This window comes from Melospiza georgiana, chromosome 15 (assembly GCF_028018845.1).
Source record: "Melospiza georgiana isolate bMelGeo1 chromosome 15, bMelGeo1.pri, whole genome shotgun sequence".
Lineage (NCBI taxonomy): Eukaryota > Metazoa > Chordata > Aves > Passeriformes > Passerellidae > Melospiza > Melospiza georgiana.
The window spans coordinates 4,497,587-4,515,298 of NC_080444.1; the positions used below are offsets into that span (position 1 = coordinate 4,497,587).

Consider the following 17,712-nt stretch of genomic DNA (forward strand, 5'->3'; position numbering starts at 1 on the left):
GACAGAATGGGGATGGCAAAATTACTGTCACTCATGTTGCATTCAATGTCACATAAAGACCTGCTTTTTACTACACCTTAAAATTGACAATAAATGCCAGTCATCTCTTCTTGCCCCATTACTGCATCCAGACATAGCAAGCAATGCTCAGAAGAAGCTCACCTTCATCTTTGAAATCCCTGCTTCAGCCTTTCTTTCTTCTGCATATTGTTATTCTCCAATGCCTGCACCTAAAATACTCTTCACAATTCTCTTTTTTTTTTCTGAAGTGTGAGACTACAGTGGGCTATAAATTTTTTATTTTCACGTGGAAACAATAATTTCTATAAAACAAACAAATCAGCCAAATCCTGATGGCTTTTGACCCTTAACGACCCTTAACGTTTCAATTCAAATGTTACCCCTGATGGGAAAGTAGTAAGGAGTGGGTACAGTTGATTTTGGGGATAGGTGCACTCTGAGGTGTGGCTGAGTCTGGACCCTGGAATCTGCCTCTGGCAGCCCCCCATGAGTTGGCAGCTCTGCCCCAGCACTCAGAACTCTGCAGCTGCTCAAGGAAACCAGCTCTAACAAGAACATCAATTTCATTGCACCACAGCAGAATCTGGGGAATTTGCAGTTCATCAGAACTGCATTTAGAAACCTGATCTTGATCCAATAGGGACTGAAGCCACACTTAAAAACAACAACATTTCCAGCCAATCAGGAAAGGTGCAATTCTGCAGGCTCCAATTACTGTACTTTCTGCTGTTTCTTCATTAAACAGAGGTTATAAACATCATTGGCTCCTGAAGACAAATATCAGTGCACTTACAGAAAAAACCAAAAGGCTGATATTGAACAACAGGAGTGTTCACCCAGCTTGCTTTTCTAGGTGTTACAGTAGGAAATCATGCAACTCCCTCCTCCCAGTGCTCAACAGCCACACAACTCTCATTTGTGGGGCAGCAAAAGTGGTGCTGAGCTCAGTTACACACCAGCCACAGCCACCACAGGTATTGTGCTGCAGGTTAAAATATCACCTCAGGGTTCAGTAGCATTCAAAAATGAAAACACTGTTAAGAACTCCTATGAAGGGAGCTGAGAAAAAAAAGAAGCCATAAACTTTATCATCTTATTGCAAAGCTCCCATACCTTCTCAGTGATCCCTCGTGGTCAGCTCCTCACAGCACTGACTCCTCCTTCTTCACAGCACAACCGACAAACTGCAACTCTCCCCTCACCCAGCTAAGCCACTCTTTTGTAGCACTCATCCTAATTGGACACACCTGTGGCCTGTTAAGGGCAGGCCTGTTCCTAATCTTTGGTGATTAGTGCAGCTGCACCTCCTCAGGTGTGAGACCAACTTCTGCACTATCTTTATATTCTATCCCCCCACAATAAAACATCTCTAGGCTGGTCATAGCCTTCTGCAGAAATTAAGTACATTGCAAGTCTTAGGCAGTAATAAACAATGCAGTAAGAAATTAACAGATTTCTAAATTTGCAGCTGACAAGGAAAAGAGTGCTAGGGAATTGTTATGTACCAATTGTCACACTACTTGAACTGGTAAGGCCATGAAGCAGACAATTTAAAATACACAAAAGGAACCATTTTGTCATGTGACAGAACACTGAATTCATTTGCCACGAGGTGTAGCGTAGATTCATCTAAAAAGGCTCAAAAAGCAATCAATAAAATCCATAAAATAAAAGTCCATCCACTGCTCCTAAAGTTTTAGCATGAAAACTTTACATCAGAACTGAGTCCCTAAGCCACAGGAAAACGAACATTTGAAAGATGTACCTGAGGTCTGATCCATCCACATCCTTCACCTTAATGAACCTCTAATACTGCTGTTAGGAACAGGATGCTGGATTTGATGATCTGTTCAGGAAGTTTTTATATTCAAATAGATTTCATGGACATGTTCAGGAGACAGAAGCCATGAGAGTGTCTGTGTGAAAAGATACAGTGGGTGTCAGAAAATGGGCAGGAGTTGAGCTGTTTAGCTTTCCTGACAAGTTTTTAGAAAAACTAACTTTTAAAAGAACTGACTTGTTAGAGTAGCAAGTGCCATTGCAACTGGTCTTTCTCATGCCTTGTTTTTGCCAGCTCTTACACAATAACTAAAAGAAAATATTTTACATTTGTATTTGGATAAAAGTTTGCAGATGTATATTGTCTTTTGGCAAAATATATGACACAAACACACAAACAAAAAACATACATCAAGAATGGAACTGGGTCATTAAAAAACCATATTAAATACAATGTGTAAGAAAATAAATGTATGTAATGAAACTGACAATCCTGATTGAAAACTCACTTTGATGACTTTGCTGTTTTCATTGAAACTGATTCCTGCTCAGTGCCTGCATGGACGATATTTGAAGATGATCTTGCCTGTTGGCAACTATGTTAAAACAGGCAATATTCTCCTGAGTTAGTTTTTATGTGGGTGATTGTTCCCTGGGTTTTATCAGCTTGGTCTTTCTCCAAAAGTGCAAACAAGGCTCCTGCCTGTGCAGTGCCTCGGTGGGCAGCCCACATGCTGCACCCTCCCCTCTGCTTTTCCAGCAGTTTCTTTGCAAAATCTGGGGCCGGGGGATCTGGAAATTCCAGCAGCAATTCACCCCAGGCCGCACACCACGATCAGCAGATGGACGGCCATAAGGGCAGAATGCTGCTCTGAAACGAGTTCCGCGCGCTGAAAGCCGAATATAAAACCACATTCTGGTCCAAAATGGGTTTTACGGCAGTGTTTTGACTTTTAACCAACAATTTCACAGCCTTTTTCCATCCTCAGCCTCGCCGGGCTGCGGATGCAGGCTGCAGCCTGAAGGGCGTGAGGGAGCTTTGAGACCGGGTTTGAGCCGGGCGGTCCGCGCCCCACAGACGGGCACAACCTCTCGGGGTCCCGGCCATGTGAGAGCGGCGGTTCAGCCCTCAGGACACGGCCGGTGGAGCCTCGTCCCATCCTGGTCACTTCCAACCCGGTCAGTTTCACCCCATCTCAGTCACTTTCATCCCAGCCCCGTCAGTTTCAGCCCGGTCAGTTTCACCCGGGCCCGGCCCCCCTCACGCCGCTCCCGGCAGGCACCGCGCACAGAGCCGCGAACTACAACTCCCGGCAGCCCTCGCGGCGCCCAGCAAGCTCCGCGCCGGGCCCCTCCCTCCCCAAGACTTCATTTCCCAGCACCCCGCGGGGCTGCCCGATCCTTCATTTCCGGGAGCGGCGCCGCGTCCCCTGCTTGGCGGAGGCGGCGGCGGCCGGAGCGCGGCGAGCGGGGCCTCCTGGGGCCGGCGGCGGAGGGAGCGAGACCGGGCGGGTCTCCGGGAGGTCGGCTCCATGTTGAACATGTGGAAAGTGCGGGAGCTGGTGGACAAGGCGTAAGTACGGCGGGGCGCGCGCGGGGGGCCGGGGGCGGCTCGGCCGTGGCCCCTCAGCCGGGCCCGCGTTCCCCCCGCCCCCCCCCAACATGGCCGCGGCCCCTCCCCTGCTGAGGTGGCGGCCTCACACCCCCTCTGTGCCCGGCTGACCCCGGCCCCGCTGTCTCTCCCTGCTCCCGTCCCTATCCCCCGGTGACTGCCCGGGGTCGCCCCTGAGCGTCCTCTCGGCGTGGCCTTGTGGTCCCTCCGGGGTTGCAGGCGGCCAGGGGTTGCTGTTCAGGTAGTCTGTGGCCTTTCCATTATGGCTGGCTACTTTCCCGCCCCTTTCGGGCGCATCTGGGCCCTTCCAGCTCTTGGCGATCAGCGTTTCAGCTTCGTGTGCCCCCTCCTGTGCCAGGGTTCCGTCTGTGTGTGCCCGGTTCGGTGTACGAGCCCTTGGAGTCTGGCTCTGCTGGACTGGCTCCCAGCGTGGCCCTTAGGCCCCTGAGGGGGAACAGGGAATTCTCTCAAAGCAGGAGGGAGGTAAGGAATCACCTGCAGGTTTCAGAGAGCCTTCCAAGTCACCACATGCTCTTTAAAGTGTTTCTCTCCTTCCTAAGGGCAGGTTGGGCTGCCATTGCCATTGACTCCCAACCCCGGGCGTTCAGAGTGGTATTGGGCTGAGATGCCCGTTCACACCCCTTACACATTTAAATAGCTCAGATATTTACGAGTTTATTTCCTTGAATGGAGCCTCCTCCAGCTGAATTCTTGTCTATGGACTTGGTTAGCGTGATCGTTGTTGCAGATGGAGAGCATGATGTTACTGCTGCGTGTGTCAGCCACTCCTTCATTTTTGGCATGAGAAAAATTTGGTATGCTGGAGAACTTAGCAGAGGTTGTTTTGCTTCCTCAATCAAACAATAAGTCTGTAGGAGAAAGTTTGGAGCACTTCTCCATCACTCTTTCCAGTGGTGCTCAGTGATGGGGCAGTGGGCACAAACTGAAACACAGAAGTTCTGTGTAAATATAAGGAAAAGCTTCTTTACTTTCAGGGTGACAGAGCACTAGAACAGCCTGTCCAGAGAGGTTGTGGAGTCTCCTTCTCTGGAGATCTTCCAAACCTGGCTGGATGTGAGCCTGTGCAACCTGCTCCAGGTGTACCTGCTTTAGCAGGGGGTGGGACTGGGTGGTCTCCAGAGCTCCCTTCCAACCCCAGGAATTCTGAGGGTTGAAGATGTCCCTGCTCATGGCAGGGGGTTGGCCTAGATGCTCCCTAAAGTTACTTTCCAATCCAAACCATTCTGTGTTCTATGAATTCTGGAATGCTAAGAGGAATAGCTGGCTGAGGTCTGTAGATTGGTATATACCAGATGATATTAATGACAAACAGCTGTACCTGTCCTTACAAGTCAAAAGTCTTTCAACACTGAGGTTCTGTTGTAAACTTCTTTAGAAATGTTTGTTTCTCCAAACAAGTTTTTAAAGGGCCTGTGTGATGTATAGGCTTAAAGATAAAGGCAAACTGAAGAGAAGTGTCAGCTTATTCATGATAATCAACTGTTCTGCTCAAGGTGCTTTGTACTAGACTGAGACTTTTCTAGGCCAAGATTTGGATGACATTCAAAACCACTGTGATTAAGTCTTGTCCTGAGGAAGTTATTTACTTTTTACAGCTTCTTGTATACAAAGTCAGCCCTGGGTAAAGTAGTTTTAATAAAATGTGACAGATGAGGTATTTAGGAGCACAACCCTGACTTGAGTTCCAGGACCTTGCAGAGAAATAAAGTTTTTTCAAAGTTTTACTTGTGTACTTTTTTTGTCTGTAGGATTAATGATCACTGTAGCATTATAACATTGACACTGGTTTTAAAATGTTTACTTCTAAGGGTATAAGTAAGTCCAACACTACATCAAAATCTGAATTGGAAAAGACATTCTGTTTCCAGAACAGGTGCAACATTTCCAATAATAAAAAACGTGGTTTTTTAAATAAACCTCAGTTTTATGGGAATAACATCCAAATAAAGCAGATTGTTTATTAAAAAAAGGGGGAGAGGAGGGGCAGGGGAAGGTGGAGCCTGCAGAGTAAATAGTATTTAGAGACATCAGGATCAATAGTCCCATTGTGTGTGGTGCAGATTTGTCATAATGTCTTCTGTCTTAAGGCCATGACTTACAAAATTCTCTGCAGAGGAAGCTAAATGATATAATCTGATCTGCCTCATAAATAACAGCTGATGCTGTGGCAGCAGCAAACTGAACTTCAGCAAGAAACTGCCCTTCTTTCCTTAAAAAGGGAATATGGTTATATGGGGATTTTGAAAATGTGCAAATAGCTTGAAATTTTCTTTGATAGCTTTGATAGTGGTTTAGAGCTCTGCATCTTGGTTTCATATTCAGCTGATACTTATCTTAGAGTTTCAGTTTACTCATCTGAGGTTTATTTTGTTATCCTTATTTGTGCTTCAGTGACTGAGAGCTTGGTTAGGTCAGCTATTTCAACATGAAGGACTTTTCTTACACAATTCTCAGATACTTTGGTGTGTGAAGGTTCTGTAAGTGATGATAAACAGCTGTAGGTTACTTTAAATGCTAAAAGCCAGGTAAAAATGGTAACCTGTTAATATTCATCAGTCTTAGAACCAAAAGATAACTTAGCAGCTGCAAAATACATACCAGAAATTCAAGTTTATGTTTAGTATTTTTGAAGTATTTGGTCTCTGTATGTTCTTTTGTGTGGCTGGAATTGGGCAATTAAGTTCATCAGGTAAATTCTGCTTTGTAATTCCCTTCACAATCACCTCTTATTTTTATGGTAGCATTTTCTAGTAACTCCAAAGTATGGACCTGCATCCTGTTGTGCACGAGACAGTTATTTAGATATTGAGTGGTGGTCCTATTGTATTTGAAGTTTAGGAGGAAGGCTCTGGTAGAGTATTGGATTTACTGCTCTAGGATGTGGTGGAATCCTTTTGTTGTGTGTCTTGTTCTGCCCTTTGTTAACTTCACTGCTTTTCAATGCCAGTGCAGCTCCCTCCTTTAAATATTAAGTACCTTGATTAGGTTTGAACAGTAATACCTTGTTTCTGGCTGGGCATTGTAAGTGAGGTTGCAATAAACAGTTATAATAAAACCTGTATGTACCTAGTAAAATCTGCTTGTCACGAGGTTTATTCTTGTAATTTCAAAATAACTGTCAAAATTCTTCCACCCTCCAGTCTCTTAATGGGTACTGCAGTGTGTTCAAGAGTTCTTAAAGTGTGTGAAATTATATTAAATTCCTGGTTAGTTTATATTTAGAATGTGCAGGTCTATGTACTCTTATTTCTTCTGTAGTAAATTCTATTTCTTATTATTATGTGAATAAATTAACTTAAGAAGCCAGCTTTCCACTTTTGTGTTCACTTGTATGGGCTCTTTTTCCCCAGTAATTCAAAACTGAATTTGAAAAGTAAACGAAACAGTTGGAAAATAAATGCAGCCCTCTGTGCTCAGCTCGTTGGCTCCAGGACAGTGAGCACTGTTTAAATGGCAGAGGTTTCTGATGGCTCAGGGCCAGGGTGGTGCTTGGTGCAAAGTTGGTGAGTCAGGTGGCAGTTCTGAGTCACTCCTGAGGCAATGGCAGAGATTTCTTGTTCCATTCTCTTTTGTCACAGGCTCAGCTGAGGGCTGCAGTGTGCTGTGTCCCTCAGCATTGCAGCAGGAGGTGGCCAGTCGCTGTGACAGACACAGAGACACATGTCACACACTGGAGCTGCTGGTGGGAGTGTGAGCTGCAGGAACATTTGGCAGGTGGGAAGGAGTCTGGTCTGCCTCCCTCCCCTGCTCTGCAGCTTTGTCTCTGGATGCTGTGGTGAGAGCAGTGCCAGCTATTGTGGCACCATGGCAGAGTTCAGGTTACCCCATGCCTGCTTGAAACAATCCTGCACTTGTGATGAAACTTGAGGCCCAGTGTTGCATTTACTGCTTGTGAGCTGCAGGAGACCGAGGATCTGCAGCCTGCCTGCTACTGTGTAGGGCAGCTTGCACCAGGAAAGTCATATTTTTATTGGTATAGGTGTATCAGTACTTTGATAATCCAATCACCAAGGGACTCAACCAAGTTTCTCCTCACTGTGTGATAACAGAGCTGGCAAAAGCTGTTGTGGTCACTGAGAATGTGTTCAGGAGTCCTGGCTGTGGAAATACAGAGTGTTATGCAACTTGGTAACTTCACTTTTAAGTCTTACTGGACAAGAACATGTTGTGCTTTGTGTTCCCTGTGAGATTTCTAGGGGAGCTCTACAAAGAAAACCCTATGGCTTAAAAAAAAAAAAAAAAAAAAAAACACAAAAAAAAAAAAAAACAAGGAATATTAAAAATTCCTGCTAAAACACATTTTAACTTGTCAGGAACTTGGAGATATCAGCTTGCCTGGTGGCCAAGTTCAAAAGTCAGCCCATCATCTCTTTTTAGTTCTGTTGAGTTTCCTCTTCTTGAAGCAGAAACTGCTGATTCTGATTTTTCTGAAAGGTTCCTGTATGTTGTTAACCTGCACAAGGGGTTCAGCTTAAAGCAGAACACTGTTTGTGTGTTTATAGGTAACAAGGCCAGCTGGGCTCCTCATTGCAATAACTTCTCTCTTTATATGTCATGTTAACATTTTTGCTGCCTGGTTTCTGTCACAGACATGTAGGACATGCAGCAGGCAGGCTGGAAAACCTTTGGACCCATTGAGATCAGATTGCTGCCTCTGTAACAGTGTGGTGAGACCTCAGAGCCACTTTCTTTAACATTCCATTGCCATTCTTAGCTTTTGGGATTTTCTGCATGCATGACCTTAATGTGAGGGAGCTCCTTTTAAGCACCTTTCCACACATCACAGGATAATAAACAGTCTCATAAAAGAGGGGTGAAGGTGACAGATCTGAATGTAGTTAGGACAGTATTATCCAGATGTTCTTTAATTCAGGTAAGGTAGTTGTCACTTACTTAAAAGTTAAAGGAATGTGAATTTCTTGCTAGTAATAGGGATATGACAGTTGCCATATTCCTGTTTTGTTCTGTGCTCCTTCCAGCTCAGTTTTGTCCACCTGAGCCCAGCTTTGCTACTACTGCTCTAGCCACACCTTTCTAGTGGCCCAGCAGGAATGTGTTTGCACTCCCTTGTGTTGCAGAGCTGTTTCCATGTGCTTCACAAGCTTGATGAATTGCCCAGTATATAATAGTTTAATTTCTTTTTAAATGGAGAGCAAATAGTCTTGTTTAGAATTGATTGTAAAAAGGAAGCATTATAACACTTTAAAGTGTATTTTAGATGTAGCCACTTGGGTCCTCTGTTATTTATTCGTTTGCTACAGCTATGCAAAGAGAGGATTTTTAGTGTTTGGGGAGAAGGAAGGATTAAAGGAGCTGTTGTCATGAGCTCCAATAGAACTAGGCAGGGGACAAGTTCTGGTTGATAAACAGCATGTTTTCTTTAGTGCTTCTAATTGTACCATCTGTAAAGAGGAGGGTAAATTATTGGTAAAATAGCATGAATTACTGTTTCTATTGTTGTTGCAATTTCTTGCTGTTGTAACCTAAAGCATGTAATGAGACCCTGCACTTCACTCCCAGGTCACAGATGAGGGAAGCTGGTAAGATAATTCTGTCAAGTAAACCACTTCACGTTGTGCTGGTAACAGTTAAAAATCTGCATTTGTTGACTTCCAGTCTCCTGTTGCTGTCTGCTGCCTCATGTAGGACACTGATGTGATAAGTGCACCCCAGTCATTTACCCTACAATTACAGACCTTGCATTGACTTTTGATTGCTCTCTGCCTTTGGAATGCTCATGTTTGGCCACAAATAGGCAGGACCCCATGTACCCTTAGCTGGGGGTTTTCAGTCCCCCAGCCTAACTACTTTCTCTTTTTAATGTGCCTCTAATTGTTCTTATTTACAGGCAATTTTCTTGTGGTTGGTGCATTTGTCCACCCAGACTCCTGAGCTCTTTAATGAAATGCTGTTTGCTCATTCAGTAATAGCAGGTATTATTGTAAATGATCCATCATAAAATATATCCAGCAGAAGAGTAAATGACTGTCGAACATTTGTCCATTGCTATCTGAATCTCTTGTAAACTCTTTTGCTTCAGTCCCAGGATCATTTAGTTTTCTCTGTATTTAAGATTTATTTTGGTTTGCATAAGCAAGATCTTCAGGGCAGTGAACGCTTCCTCAGTTTTATGTAAGGGACAGTTAGTTAACCCTCACTGCATGAGTTATTCTCCTATTGCTGCTGAAGAGGTGCCCTGCTGATAACTGCTTTAAGAACAGCATTTTGTATTACTATTACAAGGTAGATGATGATGATGATCCTCAGCCCTGGAAGTGTTTGTCCTCTGCCTGGTTACCAGAGAGCTGAGAGAGAGAGAAGAAAGTCTTGGCAATACAAAGGAGGGCTGGATTTGAGTATAGCATTTGGCTCTGCAGCCAGGCATGGCTGTGTCTGCCAAGTACTTGTAACAGCAAGTTACCTCTGCAGGCCTTCCTCCTTCCCTTAAAAAACTTGCAGAAAGTTGCTGGTGTTAATAAGGAGGAGAAAGGGTTCTAGTCTTTGGGCCATGTAATTGAGTATGGGAGATAAGCATCTCTGAAAGTATTATGCTCTGTTATCTCACATACATAGGTACAGTGTTCTCTTGTTTGAATATTCAGTAATCCATCAAACAGGCAAATATGACAAGCTGATGGATTTATTAAGAGTTGGCATAGGGTAGTTGTGGCCAAGCACAGAGTTTCATCAGCACACTCCAAGTGGTGCTTTTGTTGGTGCTCCTTCAAATGTGTTATTGCCATTTTCCACCCTGTGGTAGCTGACAATAGTCTGTATTGTGTTGTGTAAGGCCAGCTCAGGTGTTGGCTTAATGTATTTTCAAGGAATCTGAGTGATGTATGTGTGACAACTTCTGCGTTCTTGAAATGTCTCTAAAGCAGAGTTTTGTGTGTCCTTGCCAAGCAGGACTGGGCTCCTGCATGAAGCTGGTCAAGGATAAGAGCCTTACCTACATCACTGTGTGCAGCTGAGAGCAAAAGGATCAAGGTGCTTAACTCAGTTCTGTGCTAATTCTCTTGGTTGTGTTGCCAGTTAGTGTATTACAGAATATTAGCTGATTTGCATAATTATTTCATATACAAGGTATAATTACTTCCAAAGCATTGGACACACTACTGCTTTCTCTCCTCAGGCTTTGCTATTTCAGTGTGCAACTATAAGTGTTGCAGTTGTCCTAAAATACAATCTTAAAATGCTGATCTGATTCTTTTATATTTGTCTCCATTCATTTCAAGTGTTAAACGAATTTCTGTATTTATATGAAAATGATGTTTATTTCTAAAAACAAAGATGAGCCATTGGAGAATGAGTGAAGCATTGCTTCACAGGATGAAGAACACAAAAATGTAATGATTGAGAGTTGTATGCTTCATTCTGAAACTTTTGGAATATCTTTCACTGATTATTCTGAAGTGTGAGTACAGCTTGTCCCAAGTCATAATGCAAGAATTCCAGTTTGAGCTCATATCCAACATACAGAGTGTGACTGGCCTGCTAGCCTGTTGCTTCAAGTATGTTTCAAATACTTTGTTGGCATGTGCTTGATGAGGAACTTCAGCTTCCAAATCACCCCTGTGTGCTCTGAACTTAAACTGAGATGATATTTAGAGAAGAGGGGCAGGAAATTGAAACTCCTTGAGAAGAGCTGTTCCCTTTAATAGTATTTTTTTACTCATACAAAGCTGTACAATGGCATAACATTTTGCTAAAAGTTGGCTGTTTCACAGACTTTAAATGCTTATTTCAATTTTTTGTATTTATAAGGCAGAACTAATGAAGAGCAAGAGAATGAAAAGCAGAATTAGTAGCACATGTACCAAGTGAATAGTCAGATTTGCAGTTGGTGTTTTTCCAGCTCCTTGTAGTGATCTGGATCTTATTGACACAGGTCAAATATGGACCCAGTTAGACACAAGGATCGACAGCTGCTGTTGTGTTTTGGTTTGGAGCAGGAGCTTTATTTACCTGTTCCATTTGGAATGAAGAGCTGTTACACAGCTGAACTTGAACGATGCTTGGTGGCCTCTTTAGAAAGAGCAGAACTCTCCAGAGCAAAATGGTCCTCCTGTTCTGCAAAACAAGATCTGATTCTAACTGGGATGTACTTTTTTTTTTTTTAAGATATGCCAAGGTAAGGTCATGTGAAATTGGTACAAGTTGGTACCTTGCTTCTTTCCAGAAGCTGTATAAAAGTACTCTTATGCTCTGAGTACTCTTGAGTATTATTTCAGTACCAGTTAGAAAGAGTATTCATTACTTATTCTTGCATTGTGTGCTGTGTAATGATGGTGTTTGGGTTCCTGTGTGAGGAATTGGAAAGAGGAACAGACCCAACTGGAAGCTCTTTCTCTCCCAAAAGGATTTTTTAGATTATCTGGGTTTGAGTTAGACTAGTTCCCTAAACTTATTTGCCATGCAATTGTGTTGCATATTTGAGAAAGCAGTGTTGAGATGGGAAAGGAGATGAGAGGGACCCATAAAGTTCTTGTGTAAGTGGAGGACGTTGGACACAAGGTTAAATCTCCCCTTGCAGTTGCCCTGAAATCTCAAACACAGTCAGCACTTTCACCAATAAGAAAACATAACCCAAGCCATGAAATCAGAGTTTGTAGTTTCACACTCAGTGTAAGCGTAGGCTGATGGTGAAAGAGGTTTCACAGCCTCCTGTCTGCCACAGCCTGCACACTTCTCTCCCTTTGCTGGCACTTGCAGACTTTCAGCTTGATGAGAGAATCTCTGACTAACCAGTTGTTTTTGCCAATTTAGTTCTCCACTGGATTGGCTCCCTGGTATAGTTAACTCCATCGTCACACAAATATTTGTCCTGGCATAAAGGAGGGAATGGTGCTTGGGCAAGAATAAGTGGCTGGGGGCAAAGTACAAGTTGAGAGCAATACACCCTTAGCTTGTGATTTCACAAGCAGGTTGAAGAGCTCCAAGATTATTTTTCTACTAATACAGAACTAACTCATTTTTATACCTGGCCATTCCCTGTCTTTGCCTTCCTTGTGCTGCTGGTGTGTGGTTCAGTATTTGCTTGTGCTCTCTTGCTGATAAGAGCTAGAAGAGCCCCCATAATGGTTTTAGGGTTCCTAACTGATTTGGCCACATGTTCTGCAAACATCTGCTCATGGCACCACAAATGCTTGTGGTGATGGCGAAGGACAGGAAGGTCAACTGTGGGAGCCTTTTTCCATGATCAGACATTTTTGTTGTTTAAAACTTTACCCTTAGTGGTTTGTTAGCTGCAAGTTTAAATTTATTTAAGGTTGTTCTGTCATATATCACTACTTGAAGGCCCCAAGCCAACCCTTCTATTTGTAATCACTGTTGTCATGGGGAGGGTTAGCACCAATAATCTGGTTGGAAGTTCACAAACTTCTGAGAAAGGATGTAAACTGAAATACAGTTTAGTGACTTGTGTGGGGCTACTTTGAATCATTCAGGCTCAAATTGATCTCAGGATCCAACAGATCTTCATATGAGAAGCTTTCAATTCAGTTTCTACAGGTTATTGCAATAGAAATACTGGTGATATATATTTGGGTTATATCAGAGTGGAGAAGTGGGTATTCTGTGTAGACTGTTACTTTAAATAGATTAAATCTTTCTAGAGGTGTTTGGTTTGCCACTAAGAATGAAACTACCGTGACACCAATGTTATCAGGGTCTGTTTATGAGTTATAAGGAAACCACCTCAAAGTCGTTGAACTTTTTCCTCCCCTTATCCAAAGGGTGTGTCCTATCCTGACCAGTTCAATATTTACTGCATGCTTAATAGATATTAACTGGTTCATTTGGGATACAATTAGAAATATTAGTGTATATTCAACTTATTTAATGAGACTGCCTGCATTTTTTTTAATCTGTTGTAATATGATGAGATCTATTGGGAGTTAGGGAGGGTTTTTTTTTTCTCTACTCCATTCTGAGTCAGAACAACAAATATGTTTCTTGGTGATTACTCTCCCCATCCTGTCAAGCTGTTTAGAGTCATCCTGATGTAGGTTGCAGACTGTGCTCAGTGTTTCCTCTCAAGACATTACTTTATACTTAGTAAACAGATACCTCCCTGTGTGATTTTTGGAGGTGTGTGCTTTGTTTTGTGTTCTCCAAGACTACTCTGTTGAAAGGTTCTCTAAGATCATTTGGGATGTGAAGAGAAGAAGGCTTTTGATAACCTTAAATAGTTTTATTGGAGTTGCAGTAGGTGAATGCATCTTCTGAAAAATAAATTAGTCTTGGTAACTTACATCTACTAATAGAGCTGATATCTGAAAGATTGCTGTCACTTTTAATTATTCCATGTTTTGACAATTACTGAATTATTTAAACTGTGTCTCTATATGATCATGGGAAGTGTGTGGGGGAAACTCTCTGTTCAGAGGTATTTATTGCCTATATGAGTTAACTTCTATCACAATGTTCTAGCTCTCCTTGCTACCAAACAGTTGATTGCATTTCTTGAGACAGCTTGAAAACGTAGTGCTAATAGACTCCTAATTGGCAAGTGCAGTGTCCGCCTTCAGCCTGCCAGAGTTGTTTTTTGTTAATTACACAGTAACTGTAACTCCTGTAGCTGCAGACATTAGCTCAGAAAATCAAGTGATCTTATTTACCATTCGTGGGTAAATAAATAAATAGTACCCGTGTTGAGCCATTGTGAAATTTGTTTGTTGCAAATACACAGTGTCATTTGAAATTACAATCTCTGTGTGGTCAGGAACCAGAAACTGGGTCTCTGAGGCAAACGGAGCAGCTCCTGTTACCTTTTTAGGACATGAGTTACTTGATCTGCTGGAGGAACCAGTTTAACAAAGGGATACCTATGAAAGGAGAGGAAACATCATTATCCTCCACAAATAAACGTGGCTTGGAAATGTGAAAGTTAATTTGTCTGTAATTGACCAGATTCGTTTCACAAAAGACTTGCTCTCAGTCAAAGTGCTGAACTTGTGGGGTTTTGTTTGCCAAGCTTTTTAGTTAATGTGAGATAGCAACCTAAAAATTTTAATGAAATAACATTAAAATGACATTGCTGTTGCAATACTTGTTCTGAATGCTGTGTTCTTACTGCTCGTGCCCATTTTTAGATACTCAGCTCTGAATAGCTCTGGAAGGACACTGCCATTAACTATTAACCAAAATTTCTTTGTTCAGGTGCTTAATACAGCAACAGAAGGACTGCAAGGTTGTAACCTACCTTCATGGAAAATAAAATTACTTAAGACAATTGGTATTGAGCAAGTTTAGTCTATTTAGGATTATGGTGATTACTTTTTATTCTTGGATAAACTTGTAGCAGAGAAGAAATGTCATAATTCAGGTTTATTAACAAATGAAGAATCTGAAGTAGGAAAGTATTTGGGGCTTTTTTTTGGTTGTTTTTTTTTTTAAACTTTATTTTGGCTCTACCTGTAAAATCTTGGATGCTCCCAGCTTATTCTGCAGAATTATCACTGCATACTTGCCTTCAGTCTTTCCATAATATAATGGACATCTTTTGAAATTGTCAGATGATAATACTGAGAAGGTTTCCCCTTGCACAGCCTTGCTTATGCTAAAGGTGTACAAAGTACCTGCTGTGAGACTGCAGTCTTAATTGCAATTTAATTATAAGATGTTGAATTTCTTGTTCTTTCTTGTTAGCAAGGTGGGATGCAGGGAAAGGTTTTGGTGTTTTGAGTAGCTTCCTTCTTGGGAAGAGGGAGGGGATAGTTTTGGAGACACTGAAACAGAAGTTTGAAGGACCTTGATTGTGTTCTCCTCTGTCTGTGTGCAGTGGAGTCAAGAAATAAGTTCCTGGCGTCCAGACATATTCCATGTAATCTTGCATAAAGACAACATCTTCCTTATGTTGTCTGACATGTAATGGTCTTCTGGATTGGATTTCAGTATTGGATATGAAAGGAAATTCTGCAGGTGCATTTGAGCTATTGAGTGTAGCAGCTATTGTTGCTCTTCATGGAATAATGGGAAAATTCTTGTTTTCAGCTTCAAATAGCAAACAAGCAGACTGAAAGGAACCAATTTTGAGAAGAGAAGCTGATCACCTTCTCTGTAGTGACATCAGTATTCATTTTCTGGTTTTATTTTGATTATTTTCCAGAAATAAAAAGTCTGGAATCTGATGTTGAGGCATCTTTTGGGTCTTTTTGTAAACAATAGCAACTGTAGAATTAATTCCAGTAAGCTTAGAAGTAAGCTTAGTAAATGAAAATGCACTTCACTTTATAATAGCCAGGATAAAGGTAGTGATCTCACTCCTCCTGAATACCTCCTGCTTAGCAATTCCACTGCAGGACATTTGCATAAATGAAGGAAACAACTGCTTATGAACCTGCAATTTGATTATTTGGTATGAACTGTTGTTTCCTCTTCCTTTCTCCTGCTCAGAAGTGCAGGTCAGCTTCTGCCTCAGCCTTAGGACATTTTCCAGGGCACACGGCCATATTAAAAGTGCAGTTGAAGGTTTTCTGGTTTAGTTGCTTTGTTAGCGTTCAAAAACACATAATCATGTAGGGATTGTATGCGGTGCTTTTTATTAAGAGCTCTGGGAATTGGGGGATATTCAACCCAAATCTGACTCTGACCATACACCTGAAATGATCATGTTTTACACTCTATCATTACATAACTTTCATGTTAATTATTAAACTTATATTGTTCTATTGTATACATAAATTTAGCCCCCCTCTGAATTTCCAACATAGTTTCTCACTATTCTTCTTATGGTTATATAATAATTACATTTAATTACTAAACAATCATCACATATAACAATTATATAATTTATCCTACTGCTTACACAGGTGCAGTTGATCTGGGAAAGCACAAAGCCTAACATTTTAGATTCTATCTTTAACTTTTTCCAGGGTTCCACTATCAGCTTCACCTGCTACTTGGACCATGCTTGTGTTGATGAGACACATCCCAGGCTTTCCTAGGAATGTGTTGCAATACTTTGCTACCACACAGGTGCAATGGGGAGCTGTACAGAGTCATGGCTGTCTAGTTAAAGGCAGGAGGAAGCTGCAGGCCCTTCACAGCAGTCTGGGTGCTGGGGATAGAGAGCAGCTTGTGTTGTAGAAGGTTTGGTGTGTTCAGTGTGTGTGATTTATGTGCAGTTGGGTTGATGTTGTCTGACCCTGGCTGCCTGCGGCCTGAAGGGCCAGGGAGAGGAGCTGGTAGGAGTTGGAGCTCTGGGGGGTAACAAGGGCAGCACTTGCAGAGTGGGACTCCAGACTGACCTGTTCATGTTCTGTACTTTGCCCCTGAATCTGATCAAAGAGCTTCTAACAGGTGCTTGCTGTTGGCTTATAGGAGTTACCTGTACTCAGGTTTATGTCTCAGAAATGATCACAGAAAGAAATAGATGCTGCAAAGTGCAGGGGTGCCTGGGATGTCACAGTGCCAAAGTGGTGATATGGCAGCAGAGAATGATCAGTTTGTGTGTTAAAAGCTGCAGTGCCTGCATTGTTTAAACTTTTTTCAGCCCTCCCTGGTGGAACAGCAAGCATGTGTTTAGAGCAATGCTTAATTTGTAATAAATCTAGAATTAGGGCAATGTTTTAATGGTACTCAGCTTGCAATGAATGGATAGCTGTAACTACAAGGATCATTAAGCATGGCCCATTAATGTTGGGTGTTGGTTTTTGGCAATATTAAACTCCATATAACTGCCTGTTCATTCTTCTGTCCTCACCAAAGACTCTGTCAACTGACAAATTATTAAAGCAGTTCTTTGAGTAGGGAAAATCTGGATTATTTAGAGTTCATTGTGATTAATGTCACTGAATGGATCTGTGCTGTTCACAGGTGCACTGACTCCCATGCAATGTTCCTGCTTTTCCAAGTAAAATCTCCTACCTGAAACTGTTCAGCTAATACACTTCAAGCATGTATGGCATCAGGAGGTTTCCTTGGCCACTTGGTGCATTTCTGTGGGCTTAGAACGTGTACAAGCTCTTCATGGTGTCAGAAAACTGGTGTGAAGTTGTTGGTGAACACATTTTAAATGAGTAGTGAGTGAATGGTTACAAAGAGCACAGAGCTGCAGGAGGTGTAAAGGGAAAGTGGTACTTACCAAAGCACTGATGTCTTTTGGGGATCATCTTAAATCATTAATGCCACATCTTATGAAATTCTGAAAATTTGAGGTACTTCCTTAAGAAGTCACTACATTTGGGAGGAACATTTGGGAGGGTGTGGAGTGTCATGCCTACATAATACTGTGTATTATTTTTACTGTGAAGTTGGTGGTTTGGTTTCTTTCTTTC

At 42.2% G+C, this 17,712-nt stretch overlaps 1 protein-coding gene across 1 annotated transcript in view; it reads left to right on the forward strand.

The window, feature by feature from the left end:
• Window positions 1–3,244: 3,244 nt before the first annotated feature.
• Window positions 3,245–17,712, forward strand: part of CLINT1 (clathrin interactor 1) — a 46,651-nt gene continuing 32,183 nt past the window's right edge. Inside the window, exon 1 of the mRNA XM_058035049.1 lies at window positions 3,245–3,373. Within this exon, the coding sequence (XP_057891032.1) occupies window positions 3,333–3,373 (41 nt within the window). The 5' untranslated portion in view covers window positions 3,245–3,332. The remainder of the gene's footprint in view (window positions 3,374–17,712) is intronic.